Source organism: Gambusia affinis, linkage group LG05 (assembly GCF_019740435.1).
Source record: "Gambusia affinis linkage group LG05, SWU_Gaff_1.0, whole genome shotgun sequence".
NCBI classification, from domain to species: domain Eukaryota; kingdom Metazoa; phylum Chordata; class Actinopteri; order Cyprinodontiformes; family Poeciliidae; genus Gambusia; species Gambusia affinis.
Genome location: NC_057872.1, coordinates 14459385 through 14473144, shown reverse-complemented (window position 1 = coordinate 14473144; position 13760 = coordinate 14459385). Strand labels below are relative to the sequence as shown.

Here is a 13760-nt window from a genome sequence, read left to right as displayed (position 1 = left end):
ATTATTATTTTACTCGAGAAAATATGGGTATGAATGACATTTTTTTTTTGTTACATCCGGTGTATTGGAATTGTTATTTTATTAAAAAGAGGGAAAATCCAGTGTCGGTGTTTGTTTAAATTCAACGAGTTATAATTCGTTAAATGTTTCCATTTCCTGTTAGCAACTTAGAATAATTAGACAATTAATTTGAAAAGCTAAGACACCGGAAGTTGGTCATCGCGGAAGAGAAGAAAAGCTAGCAAAGCCTGCATATTAACATATTATAAGACACATTCAAACGGGTAAGTGAAGCTAAATTTATGTTGTAATTTAATAAACTCTCGTGTGAAAATACCTTTAACAGAAATACTTACCGAGTTATGCACCCTAAGCTACATAGCAACAAAATAGCTAGCCAGGTAGCGTGTATATGAAGCTAACGTAAGTTGCGGTGAACGTAAACTATATCGGAGCACATATCCGATAAGTGACGGCGAAATATGTTAGAATGACTCATTTTTAAGTTTGTTTTAATGAAAAGCTTCTGGTTAGCCGACTGGTGTGGATCTAAAGAGCTCTGCTGTTTGTCAGGAGGATGAGCAGTTCGGAGGAGGTGTCCTGGATATCCTGGTTCTGTGGACTCAGAGGAAACGAGCTGTTCTGCGAGGCAAGTTCCACCTTTACTTTGAAAATATGATCAAAGAATCAAAATTAGGAGCTCATTTATAAAGGAATCGCGTCTGTTTACGTTTGTTCTTCAACTGAGTGACTTTTAAGTTGCGGTCGGAAACTGTTGGGTCTTTGACACATATCCAAGAGTATTACGTTAAAAATAAAGTCGGTTTTACTTAACGTTGACTTCTAAATGTTGCCAATTTCATATATCTAGGTTACAAATAGAGAGAGTGGACAGCCTTTTATAAGCTGGAATTCTGGGGGTAAATCTCCAAATAGTATGTTGTAAAAAATGAGTTCTGTGCATGTGAAAGACACCTGTGGTGGTTCAAACAATACATAGTCACTATCTTTTGGATCACTTAACATGTTTTTAAAAGGTAGATATCAGGAATTACTTTTAAGGAAGTGTTTCATTTAGCTACTGCGGCTTCTTGTGGTTGCAGTGTCTGTGTTAACAAGTAACAGGTAACCTAAGAGATATAGTAAGTAGAGAGGTACAATATATGTGTATGCACAGGTAGCAATAGTGTAGATGTCTACACAGAAAAGTAGTCTACGGAGGTTGTAAGATGTCCATTGTGTTCATCAGAGCCTGGATAAAGAAAATCTCTGTGGCAACTGTTTTTTGCAAATGGCGCCGACCTGAAATGTATAGAAGCTCTGATGACCCTCTCTATGGATCTGATTGTTTGTCCTGTTTTGTGGCCGAGACAAACCACACAGTGGTGAGTGTGCAGAGGACAGACTGAATAATGGCAGTGAAGAAGATCACCAGCAGTCTAATCATTCTATGAGGCTGCTTTTCTTTAACAGGGACAAAGCAAGGAAGAATGTGAGCAAAAGTTTTTACCTTCCAACAGGAAAAGACCCTAAAACTACAACTACAACCAGAAAAGCAATAGTTGTATTTAGCTCTGAGCATATTCATGTGTGCTCGGACTATGGTCAAAAGGTTTACTCTAGATCTGCAATGCTGGTATAGACGTACCTCAAAAGATTCTATAATTGTTCCAAACGTGGTTCTAGTAAGTATTGACTGTAAAATGCAAATATATTTGGCAAATCAGAAATCCTTTTCAAGTACTTTTGCGAGCACTGTGTTCTCTACCGGAGAACATGGTGGCTTATACCAAACAAACCGGTCAGAGTTCATGTATGTAAAAAAAACAAAACAAAATACACAAACAAAAAAGAAAAAAACAGAATGAATTTTCCAGGAACTGGAGTCTTCTCAGCATCCATCCAGTTAATCACTGGTTAGATTTGCACATGTGCACTTGTACAATCCAATTTCTAATTATAACCCCTTATTTTCTGCCCTGGCAGCAACTGAATAATCCTGTTAGACGCTTCTCTAATGCTTTCACATCAGTGTGTGGTATTATTCCGACCGCAGCAACAGTATCTATTCACCGAATGTACTCTGTTGATGTATTTCAGGTTGATGAAGACTACATTCAGGACAAGTTCAACCTGACAGGACTGAACGAGCAGGTCCCTCATTACCGTCAGGCTTTGGATTTGATTCTCGACCTGGAGCCTGGTAAGATTATAGAGAGGTGTTGACTTTGGATTAAAAGGAAGAAAAATTATAGTTTTTAACTTTCTGTGTGACTTTTCTTTAACAGATGAGGAAACTGAAGATAACCCGAATCAGAGCGATTTGATTGAGCAGGCAGCTGAGATGCTCTATGGTCTTATACATGCACGATACATTCTCACAAACAGAGGCATCGCACAAATGGTACTGCAGTGCATAATGACTTGCGAGTCTCACTGGCTCTCCAAATCAAACATCAGCAGCCATCTTTAATATTTGTTTCTCTCTCTAGTTGGAAAAATACCAGCAAGGGGACTTTGGCTATTGTCCCAGAGTATACTGCGAGAATCAGCCAATGCTTCCGATTGGTGAGGTGGTCTCTTTCCAAACACTTTCTCCCACACTTCATCATTGAGCCTTTCCTTACTGTTCGCTTTCTGACTAATCTAGGCTTATCAGATATCCCAGGAGAGGCAATGGTGAAGCTTTACTGCCCTAAGTGTATGGACGTGTACACTCCTAAATCCTCCAGACATCATCACACAGATGGAGCCTACTTCGGCACGGGATTTCCTCACATGTTGTTCATGGTGAACCCAGAGTATCGACCAAAACGACCAGCCAACCAGTTTGTACCAAGGTTTGTTCACGTTTGTAAAGATTTATATTTAATGGTGTGTTTTAAAAAATTAGGAATGGGGTGTTTACTGTATGAACCAGAAGCTAATTTCTGTTGTTTCTTTTTCAGGCTATATGGTTTCAAAATTCACCCAATGGCCTACCAACTCCAGCTTCAGGCCGCATCAAGTTTCAAAAGCCCGGCAAAAACAATTCGCTAGAATCCACCTCTGCAATGACAATGGACTCAAGCATTATCATTGGACTTGTGTGAAGCAGTGAAGTATATATTCCCAATAAAAAAAGCTTTATAGCTGCCTAAAATAGTCTTTGTTTGTACTTTTAAACTTGGTCATTTGTTCTAATTTGGGGAATATAACAATAAATACACTTTTGCAAAGTTCAATTTGTGTGGATGTCAGTGGATTGGTTTATAGTCTTGGGGCTTTTTTTTTTTTAATAAAGGGATAATCCTCTATACCTCTGATAGTTCTCCACTAATTTAAGTGAATTTGCTAAAGTTGTGAAAAACAACTTGGAAATGTACAACGATTTAGTTTAAGTAGTATTTAGATGATTTGTAAAGCTTTTTGCCATAGTTGCAGTACATTAATAGAAAACAAAAAATAGGACTACACATGTAAAGAACTAAATTATATAGTCCCATGCATGCTACTTTTAGTACCAACTAGCTTGATTGTTATAGACACAGAACCTGATGCGGTTTGCTCTACAATTGTTACACGCAGTAGAAGTTTTAATCGTTGCGAAACAAAATTATTACAGTAACAGACTTGCACTAAAAAAGTACAAAGACAATGAGGTTGTAACATGCAGGGAACATTCCGAGCACTAAGCTTAGCAATCTCGATATAGTTCTGGATGCTCTTTTATCCTTCCTTCAGCACTCTCCACAGATTCCTTTGAGAATGAAGAGCATGCGCAGGGCCTTTGGAAAAGAAAGGGCCCACTGTGTATAACTGGGCATGTGGTGGTTTTCCAGGTAGTTTGTTAAATGCCTCAGATTTGATCACTGCAGACAGTTCCAATTAAAATTCAAATAGAAGGTAGCAATTGCTGGTAAAAGTCAAATGGTAGTTTTGGGGGGCCTGGCATAGGGGATAGCGCGACCCATGTTTGGAGGCCCTGAGTCCTCGACGCAGGTTCGACTCCCGGACCAGACGATATTTGTTGCATGTCTTCCCCTCTCTTCTTCCCCCTTTTACTGTCAGCCTACTTTTATATAAGGGACACTAGAGCCCACAAAAGACCCCCTGGAGGGGTAACAAAAAAGAAAATGGTAGTTTTTCACTTACCATCAGTGCTTCACTGTGCATTGTGACCAAAAATCTTAACCCTTTGTGCAGCCTGGCTTGCTTCAGTTATTTTAAACTAAGCAATGATTGCTCTGGCTATGAAAATTTGCTAAAGAGAAGCAACTGTCACTCAGTTTCCTGACTTGAGACCAATGCTTTTACCTTATGTAAATGGCATATCCTCTCATCTTTCCCATTTTAAGGAGTGGCTTAGAATGAGTCATATTTGTCGCAGGGAAGCATGAAGTCATGGACTACTAATGAATAGCTTCAAAACACTGATCGAAGAAAACTAGAGCAATGCTTTGTCATAGATATTAAACAAAAATACTGAAGATATCTAAGATGGTGGTAGTAGGTTTTACATATCTCCTACCAGGAGTACCAATATTTGTGTAAGGACACAATGAACCTTGTTTATTTATTGTATTTAAATATATAATAATTATAATTCACACACAGCTCAACACAAATGCAAGTAAATGCATATTTTATTTATTTTTTTACTTCATAAAAAGACAGGGAGAATTCACAAAGCAACAAAAGTTTCTTTGTCTAAAATCTACTTTTACTTAATATGGAATACTACTTTTTCATCCTGAAGAAGATTGTGGGAGTTTTTTTAAATGCATGAAGCTATGATAAGAACAGATTCTGTTTGGACTTTAGGACAAAAGGGAAAATGTTAGTAAGCAGGTGCTCTAAAAGTTAGTCAAGCATCTCTCTCTATAGAAAAAGCACAGAAAAACAGCAAGTGAGTGCAAATCTATTCAAAACTATGTGGTTAAAAAGGCTTTACAAACTTGTTTGATAATGAAAGCAATATATAGACATTTCTACCTGAAGCTTTGAAGCTCATTAAAACACCACAGTACATCAAAATCACATGAAACGGTTCCGACTTTACAAATAAATTACTGTATAGCAGAACATAAAAAGACAACATGTGCTCCTGTGAGAAAAAAAAAAAAAAGCCACGTACACTCGGGCAGCTGCCTTCATCTCTTACATGTGTGGTAATAGTGATAGACAAGTTTTCATTTCCATTGACCTCACGTGACTGAACATAAATGTACATTTACAACACAGATGGATATACATTGATGACAATCCCTTATACAATCATAAGGAGGTCTGTAGTCTTACATAGAACATCAAAACCTGAGATAAGCAGACCAAAGCGAGAAAAAACATTTCATTGACCAAATAAAGTGGCTGAATAGTTTACACACCGTTGGTAAATTTGCCAGGTTTTCTTGATACCCTTTATCTGCACACAATTTGACATTTATCCTGTACAATTCAAGAGAAAAACAAAAAGCTACTGGAGAAAAACATTACAAAAAGATCTGAAATGACCTGGTTGGATGACCGTTAAAACTAATACCTTGTATTCTTGAGTTCACACCAGTGAACATCAACCAGGCTTGTTAAAACTGGACATTTCCCTAAAGCTGATGAGAAAAAAATGGATTAGAAAGACTGAAAGTAACAGTGAAGGAGCTACAAGAAGCTGTTAGTGGGTGTTTTTGACCTGTCACCAATCTCAATAAAGTTCAGAATAAATAGGAACGCACCTCGGGAGGTCCGCAGTGCATCTCGTCGATCAACACAACTTCTGCAGTCCTGTTTTGTCTTCACTCAGATAACTTTCAACAAAACTTCAGTTTAGGGGTGGGCTCGCTTACTTAACCAGGTTGTTGCAGGACTTTTTTTTTTTTTTGCACATTTTTCCATCTTAAAAAATTTGTTTCTGTTGAACATGCAGGATAAAGTTCACAACATTGTGTGGAGAAGATTTCAAAACTGTTTTACAAAGACCAATTTTAGACAAAAAAAACTGTCCTTTTATGGATGTGTTTACATTTTAAAGAAGCCACTGTATGTTAAAAGTAATTATGAGTCTTATGATAATGAGCAAAACATGACTTGGGGAGCACTTCTTAGTAAAAAGATTAAAAATCTGGTAAACTTGGTGTACTACAAGAGGAAACGAATAAGAATGATTCAGGTTAATTCAGGCAGAACAGCTCTTTGAATAACTGGTCACCTACAAATCGAATGAACAGATGGATATGAATAACTTAAAAACCTCAATTTTATTTTACAAATACTATAAAAAGCATACTTTTAAAAAACAGAGAAATATTCGAAAATAGATCAATTTTAGTTCAAACTTTACAAGAATGTGTAGGCTACTGGTTCCACGCTGGTTGGGGAAGCAAAGATTTGGGACCTCGCTTTTTGTACCTGAGCAGTGAACAAAGCCAAAAAAACCTGTCCAAATTTGAGCACAGAATATCTTTGTTCACGTTTTAAATGTGAGGTATGTCATTTCAATAATAATAATAATAATAAAAAAATCTCTCCTGAATTTAATAGACAAGTAAACAACAATAAAAATAAGAGTTCACTTGAATGTCGTCTTAACGTTTTCCCCAAGTAGCACCAAGGGAATCACTGCTAATCATGGTTTCTGAACTGACACTCTACATTTGTAGAAAACCACTATTAAACAATAAAAGCATTTATAGCAAACATAACAGACATCACTCAACTGAAAAAAGGCTGGTTATTAACCAATCAAATGTTCACACTAAACCCCAGGGTGATAATTGAAGCATTTGATCAGCAGTTTCTACCTACTGTGAAAAGCTCAACTTAGAAAACAAACAGGATCTACAAGGAACAGTCTACTCCATAATCAGTCCGTTTAGATGAGGATTTCTGAGGTTTTTCTGTTGTGCGCAAACAGACTTGGTCACTGTGTGTGTGTTGAGTGTCGCGGTCTAAAGGATGTTGAAGGTGGTGAGTTAAATGGATAAGGGAAGGGCTCTGTTACAATGATGATGCTCCGCCATGTTTCTCCTGAAAGACAAACATATATTTGTGATATCAGAATCAAAATGTGGATATTTGGTTTCTAATATAAACTTAGAAGGGAAAAAGCTTTTCCCTTCGCAAATCTTAATCATCCATTAAATGAAAAATTTGCAAACCCAAAATATTATGTTTTCTAACTTTTTGAAATTGATTGGTCCTTCAAGCACCCATATACGTTTTCAGAATTTTTCATAAATCCTCTTTACTAACCCTTTGACGATCTTCATATAAGGGTCATCTAGACCCCACGACTTCTTTATTCTGTGCACGGTTAAACTGGCTCGCACTTTTTTTTATAGGCAGCAAATGGTGTTTCATGTCATTTACCTTTTCTTGGTCAACATCAGAGTCTGCCGTTATGACAATTCTCTTCTCCACCCGGGTCTCTGAGGATCCACTTTTCACCACCTGAACAAAGGCATATACAGTGTATAAAAGAGGCCCACAATCCAAAGGGATGAGTGGAAGAAAACTTGCACAGCTAACCTTTGAGATGTGGGTGGTAGTGGTGGTGACAGTGGTGCCGCTGCTCGTCTCTGAGGTAATGGTCTTGGAAGTGGAAAAAGAGCTATCCTTGTCCTCATCTGTACCGTCATCTGTCATCTGAGAAAAACACCAAAGGAAGACAAAAAAAAAAAACTGCTTATCAAACCGATTTAACGCTGATCTTTTTTTCTTAGGAAGGTGCGGTAAAGCTTCTTTGCCCCCCTCCCTCTGCCGCCCCTTTGAGACCATCATATTGTTAGCTTGTCAAGTTCTGGAGGCAAGTTGGATCTGGACTGGACTGCTGTTGGAGCTGGAGCCCCTACCTTTGAAGACTCATAGGTGAAGGTCTTGGTTGGGACGATGGGAACTTCTGTGGTGGAGATGTCACCAGGCAGGGAGTTGGAAACAGCTGTGATGGTGACAGTGTGGGTCTGCACCAGAGGGGGCTGTGAATGGGAGCACAGCCCCGTGAGTGGCTGTTTAACCAGACACTTCGCACCTCACAGCAATCAGTTCTTCTTTCACACCATGCAATCCCTCTTAGTGCAAATTGTTTCCACCACCACCATCCCAAACCTGGTCTGATTATGTCTAAAACAATGCAGTCACACCTCTAACTTCATTTGCAACACTTATTGGATGATTTTGCCACTTATAGAGTGATTCTAATCATTGTATTTCAACGTAGAAAGTGGTATTGTTACAGCAACCCGTCACCATAGAGAGGATCTTGCAGCGTCACCGTGCGACACCTCTGCAGCACACTCTGTTTACTTTAAACTCAACTGCCGCTCTTGCAGCACTGCTTTTCTTTCTAGATTGGTGCAGTTTCTTTTGTTCTGGTGCTGCAAAGAAGTCAGCAAGTGTGGAAGCTGAAGGCCAAGAAAGAAAAGAAACAGCCTCTCCCCCCTTCGAGACTACCTGGGAGCAGTGTATGACCTTTGGACCATCACTCCAGAAAAAGGAAGGTGGGGAAGGTCCAACTATTCCCCCGGAGCATTCAGGCGCTACGAGACATGTTCCTTCATCCTCCGGGATCTTATCTAAAGCTTTACGGTCGGGCTCAACTGGGGGAGCCAGTTGCGCCATTTCCACCTCTACGAGCGGCACCAGGAGAGTCTCAAAAACCACAACCTCCTCATCATCGCACAATGACTCTTCAACGGGAGCGCTGAGGCCTTCGACAACATCAGGCTCACTCTGACGGCTCTCAGAGGGCCCGGATACCTCGGCCCCCCCGAAATTACTCCTGGTTTCCTCATGAAGAGATTTTGTTTCTGAACTTTTGCAACTGGGACTAATGCACACACTCTAAAAAAAAAAGACAAACACAGTCACTATGATCATGAGCAGGCAAAGAGCTGTGAATAACAAATGACATTTACATGAATCATAAAACATGTTTGCATGCCATTTCCTTCATACAACAGGGATATAAGAACGTGGGATGTCAACAGAAATGACTAAGTCTCCTTGTTTTCTTGAATAAAAATGATCAGTTTCACTGGAAAAGACAAAGGCTTCAAGCCATTCTCTAATCATTTCCATTCCTGATACAGTTAGCTGCTGAACCACATGAACAAAGATTTAGATAAAACTGGTAGATTTCATCCATTCAATGTCTCCAACTTTACCCCCACAGTCCACATCATGTATTTTCAGGGACAAAAGAATTATATAAGGTTTATTGATAAAACATGTAACACCCTAAAGTTTTTCCTTTCTTGTGTGAATTTTTTTTTTCCAATAATGTTCATATTGAACTAATATAAAACATGAAACTAATGCATTATTTAGGATTAGGGATGTTGGGGACACAACCAAAGCATTTTTAAATGCAGGGTGTCAGAGCTCTTGACCAAGATCAACTCCCGGGTCTCACTCTGTTTTTCACCTTTTCCAATGATTTTTTGCAGTGAAATATACTGGCTGACGTAGTTTCCAGCCTGCCTGTATGATGTGATCTGCTCAGAGGGCTGCAGCTGACATGATTATCAATGAATTTAAAGGCATTCAAAGTAAACTGCTAAGTTTATGAAACAGGGAAACAAGTTTTCCCTTTAAGGCACCGGTACATCTGCACATGATTAACTGGAACTGCACTACAAATACTTTATTATAGCATCACATCAAAGTGGAAAATTTTTTTTTTGTTAAAATAAGTATAGCCTTCCAGCCAATTGCTGGTGCGTAATAATCTGCAGTAGCCGGGTATGTGTTTATTGAAAACTGGCACTACCTCTGTGGAGTAATGAAAAACTATTGAGGTTCTGTGTTGTCAGAATAATATAACTTAGCAGCAGTATATTAAGGATGATTTAATAGAACAGGGGACTTGAACAAATATTTGCCATTTTGCTATATTTAAATATTTTTTAATGTTTGCTGGTTTGTATTTTGCTGTGTTCTTGTTTATCTTGACTTTAAAGCACTTTGGTCAACCCGTAGTTGATTTTCTATTTGTTGTGGACAACAGAGAGATAAAACAAAACACTAGAACAACAATGCATATAAACTTAATGTTTAGGACCTGAGATTTCTATAATGAAATCCAACCCAATGAAACAAAAAAGACTGAGTTGTTTATGGAATGTATTTTATTCCTTGGTCTAAGCTGATTGTCGAAATATCATGCAACAAGTATTCTGTTGTGGTGAAGGACAAAAATGTATTACAACTGAGCTGCCTCAAGGTTTCCTACAACAGGAAATACTACTCTATGAGAAAGAATATGAGAAACATGTCATTCAAAGTTGTACGTTGTGTGTGTTCAGAAAAAAGTCACAGTGATCAGTTTATCCAAAGACAAAATCCTACAAACTACTGAAGATATAAATGCACCCAGAATGTGTAGAAAACAGGCTCAAAGTGATCTGGTCATGCTTTAAAAACTTTTAAGCTAAATTTCAGTTGTAGTTATCTTTAAACTCCATCAGAGAACATGTTAAACAGTCAATTCCAGTCCTGATCAGTCTTTACAGATGAGGTCTGTTTCTGGCTGGAGAAACCAGGAGGCTGTGTAGCACCAGGAGCCAAAGAATCAAAGTCTTTTCTGAGCAAAGCGCAGCTTCTCGGGTGGAGCAGAGGATGGGGGGTGAAGAATGCTGGAGTGGTGTTTGCAGAAGAGGCGAAAGGAGGAGGAGAAGAATAGGGAAGAAAGCTAGAGAATGATTGATAGATGGGCGAGGTGCGGCCTCCGTGGGTCACATTCACACCTTTGTGGAGGGACTTGCCTGCGTCGAGGACACCCCCCCCACACTCAGCTGCGTTTGGAGTAGAAGTCTAGCAGAGGGCCGCGTGGGAGGCGGATGACAAACTGAGAAGGGGAGGAGGACGAGGAGGAGGGAGGGAGGAAGAGAGATAAGAGGAAGGATTTCTGAAGAGTCCGCATTGACTGATATTGAACTACTAGCATTTTGCAATGTCTTACTATTGAAATTATAAAGTCTGTTGAACTAAATTTTGAATGTTATTGTTGTTACTCAGAGCATGGAAATGTCACCACTACATGCATTTTAACATGCACTCCTTAATTTCCATGTCGGTTTTGAAAAAGACATTGATCCACATGTACTGCATCTATTTATGGAATTAAAGTTCAGAGATAAAGTCAATCGATTCAATCACAGCCAGAATAAATTCAGCTTTGTGAGTTGATGATGGAATATTTAATATATTTAAGTTCAGTGCAGTACGTCCAAATTAAATAAGAGTCTGTCTGCTTAGATGGTTTATCCTCTCACAATAATCACAGAATGATAAATAATGTAAAATTAGTAGCAATCTCTGTCAGGATACTTGATGTTTCAAGCTGATAATTGCTGACAGTAAGCAGGTTCTGCCTGGGCCCTGTTTCATTTCCGCACTGTGATTTCTGTACGACTTGACCGCATGTTGATGAAAATGTAACCCATCAACCACATATTACAATCACAGACATCAATGTATATTACTGGGATTTTGTGTGAGAGAACAACATGAAGTAGTGCATGGTTTTGATGTGTATAAAGAGGTATCTGTCAACATCAATATTTGAGTCTTTCTACAGATTCCTATAATGATTTATGCAAGGACACTTACCTAAATGACAAACAATATAGCACTGTTTCTCATGTTCCTAATGGAAGGTGAACTTTCTCTCTAGTCTTGAATGTTCTACAATTTCTAACATGTTTTTTTTTTTTTTGTTTTTTTTTCAGGATTGCCTTGAATTATGCTCATCATTTCCTGCTTCTGCTAAAGAAAAACACTTTAATAGCATGATGGTGCCAGTGCCATGTCACATTGTCAGGATGCTGTTCTTAAGTTGATGTGTATTGTTAGTTTTCAGATACGTAGAGAGTTACATGTGGTCTAACAAGTTTAATTTGGTCTCTTCTGACTTTTTTCCAGATAATTTATTTTTCCTACATGGCTTATGGTAGGTTTGTAGTATGATGTTACAGGATGGCAGTCAATAATTTCTTCCATCCTGCCAACATCCCCGATAGGACAGATTTGTCCTATCGGGACAAATTCTCAAGCCTGAGTAAGTGGAGCTGAATACAAATGTACATCTGTTCATCTTGAATTTATTTAATTCCTTTTTTAAAGTGTGTGGCACGTCATTATATCACATAAAATTCCAATAAAATACTATAAAGTTTGCATTTGTAATGTGAAACATTCACAATACTTTTGCAAGGCACTAAAAGTTCATTTGCAAAAGTGGATGAAACTTTATTCATAACACATAACAGCCGAACTAAAGCAGAAGCAAAGAAAGTGGATTAGAAGCAGAAAGAAAGCAATGGAGGAAGAGCAGAGGAAAGGACAACAAAGGAAGCACTGCTCTGTGTCAGGACGTGCAAGCCTTCAAGAAAAATGCTCATATCTTAGTCATGCGGTATTTTTTTCTGAGTCAGGTCTGTCAGTCATGCAACACAAACATGTCAGGAGTTCGGACACAACCAGTGGAGTTACGACCCAATTTCTCAGAGATTGGATAACCAGTCCAACAGACGCCTGACGCTTGTCTGTCTCAACAGTGAAAGAACGAAAGCACAGGCCTCGTTCCACCAGTCCAACTGCATTCTTCATACACATGCATGTGCTGCATACCACGTGCCATCAGTATCATCAGAGAAGTACATGCATTCACTTTGCACACAGTATCACATAAAGATAATCAAGAATAGCAGCTGGAAGAGACCGAGTCCTTCCTCTATCATTTTGCATGGTTGGCAGATTTATTAAAGAAAACTGAAATCTTATGCAACGTTTACAGCAAAATAGAGATTTATTTGATATATGACTGCACAGCACCCAAAATAATGTGCCAGTTCAGAACTGACCATCAAAATTCCCTCTAACTCCAAAACTGGAAGATTTAAATTAAAAAGGAATTATATCCGCAGGACTTACCCCATCTGCACTGGGCAGCGGCTGGCCATTGATGCCCAGGGTACGGAACGGAGAGTGCGTGGACAGACGCTTGTCCCATTCACTCTGCCTCGGCTCCGGCACAGCCTCCATGAAGTTCCTCTTCAGTTCACTGATGCTGGCGTGATGCCTGAGCAGGTCCTCTTGAGGCTTATCAAACTCCTACACGAGTCAGAAAAAGTTGAGAGGAGAAGGACGAGGTGTTGTGGGAGAAGGGTACAGAACGTGATAAATGGAAGGGACCATGGCAATGATAGACGCATGGAGAGAGAAGGATATTGGGAATAGAAGGAAATAAACAAAGAAAAGCATCAGATTATGATGTTGCTTTGCTAGACCATCTGTGAGTCTTTTCTTGCTGGTTTCATGAATAAGCAGAAGCGGAGTTAGCAGGTAATTCTGTGGGAAAAATATTAGGGGAGAAAAATAAATCCAGATGTTTGTACTTCTTCATAGAAGTACAAATGCTTGGCTTTTTCAAAACGGGTAATCAGCGGTGCTTTTCAAACTTCATTTGAAGTCTGGCAACTGACTGATTTGTAGTTTTAAACAAGCAGAACTCGATCAATAAGGATTTCAACTCCACAGCATTTGAAATTGCAATAAAAACATCAAGAAAACAGGCTGCAAATCAAAGGGCAGGAGAAGTGAAGACGGCGGACATGGTCGAGATTGCTGAAGACGCAGCCTGAGTAGAAGAGACACGTTCATTTGGAAGAAATGAACCGATGCGACAGAAGAAGCGCTGATTTGGCAACATTTGGCAGCAAGTTGGAATGGTCAAGAAGATGGTGGCAGCCATATTGCAAAATCAACTGCAGATTGTATAAAAGAAC

The 13760-nt window shown here is 39.0% G+C and overlaps 2 protein-coding genes across 13 annotated transcripts in view; one reads left to right on the top strand and one right to left on the bottom strand.

Moving 5' to 3' along the window:
* The first annotated feature begins 168 nt into the window (after positions 1–168).
* Positions 169–3224, top strand: LOC122831402 (casein kinase II subunit beta-like). The gene is made up of 7 exons (XM_044117549.1): positions 169–284; positions 574–649; positions 2101–2203; positions 2289–2404; positions 2493–2568; positions 2651–2840; positions 2949–3224. The coding sequence occupies exons 2-7, from the start codon at positions 578–580 to the stop codon at positions 3037–3039; spliced, it is 648 nt and encodes a 215-aa protein (XP_043973484.1). The 5' UTR covers positions 169–284; positions 574–577; the 3' UTR covers positions 3040–3224.
* Positions 3225–4607: 1383 nt separating this feature from the next.
* Positions 4608–13760, bottom strand: part of LOC122831400 (titin-like) — a 41280-nt gene continuing 32127 nt past the window's right edge. For 9 of the 12 annotated variants that reach the window (XM_044117548.1, XM_044117540.1, XM_044117541.1 and 6 more), the window contains 6 exons: positions 12907–13086; positions 8425–8814; positions 7827–7949; positions 7504–7620; positions 7345–7425; positions 4608–7002 (listed from right to left, as the gene is read on the bottom strand). In XM_044117548.1, coding sequence (XP_043973483.1) covers positions 6973–7002; positions 7345–7425; positions 7504–7620; positions 7827–7949; positions 8425–8814; positions 12907–13086 — 921 coding nt within the window. In that variant the 3' untranslated portion in view covers positions 4608–6972. Of the gene's footprint in view, positions 7003–7344; positions 7426–7503; positions 7621–7826; positions 7950–8424; positions 8815–10085; positions 10820–12906; positions 13087–13760 lie in introns of those variants that run through there. The other 3 variants (XM_044117545.1, XM_044117546.1, XM_044117547.1) reach the window with 3 other exon arrangements.

Bases quoted from the DNA above. Each gene is read 5' to 3' on its own strand.
- LOC122831402 (XM_044117549.1), top strand. From the start codon at position 578: ATGAGCAGTTCGGAGGAGGTGTCCTGGATATCCTGGTTCTGTGGACTC. The intron at 650-2,100 runs GCAAGTTCCACC...GATGTATTTCAG, and splicing joins GAAACGAGCTGTTCTGCGAG to GTTGATGAAGACTACATTCA. The intron at 2,841-2,948 runs GTTTGTTCACGT...TTTCTTTTTCAG, and splicing joins GCCAACCAGTTTGTACCAAG to GCTATATGGTTTCAAAATTC.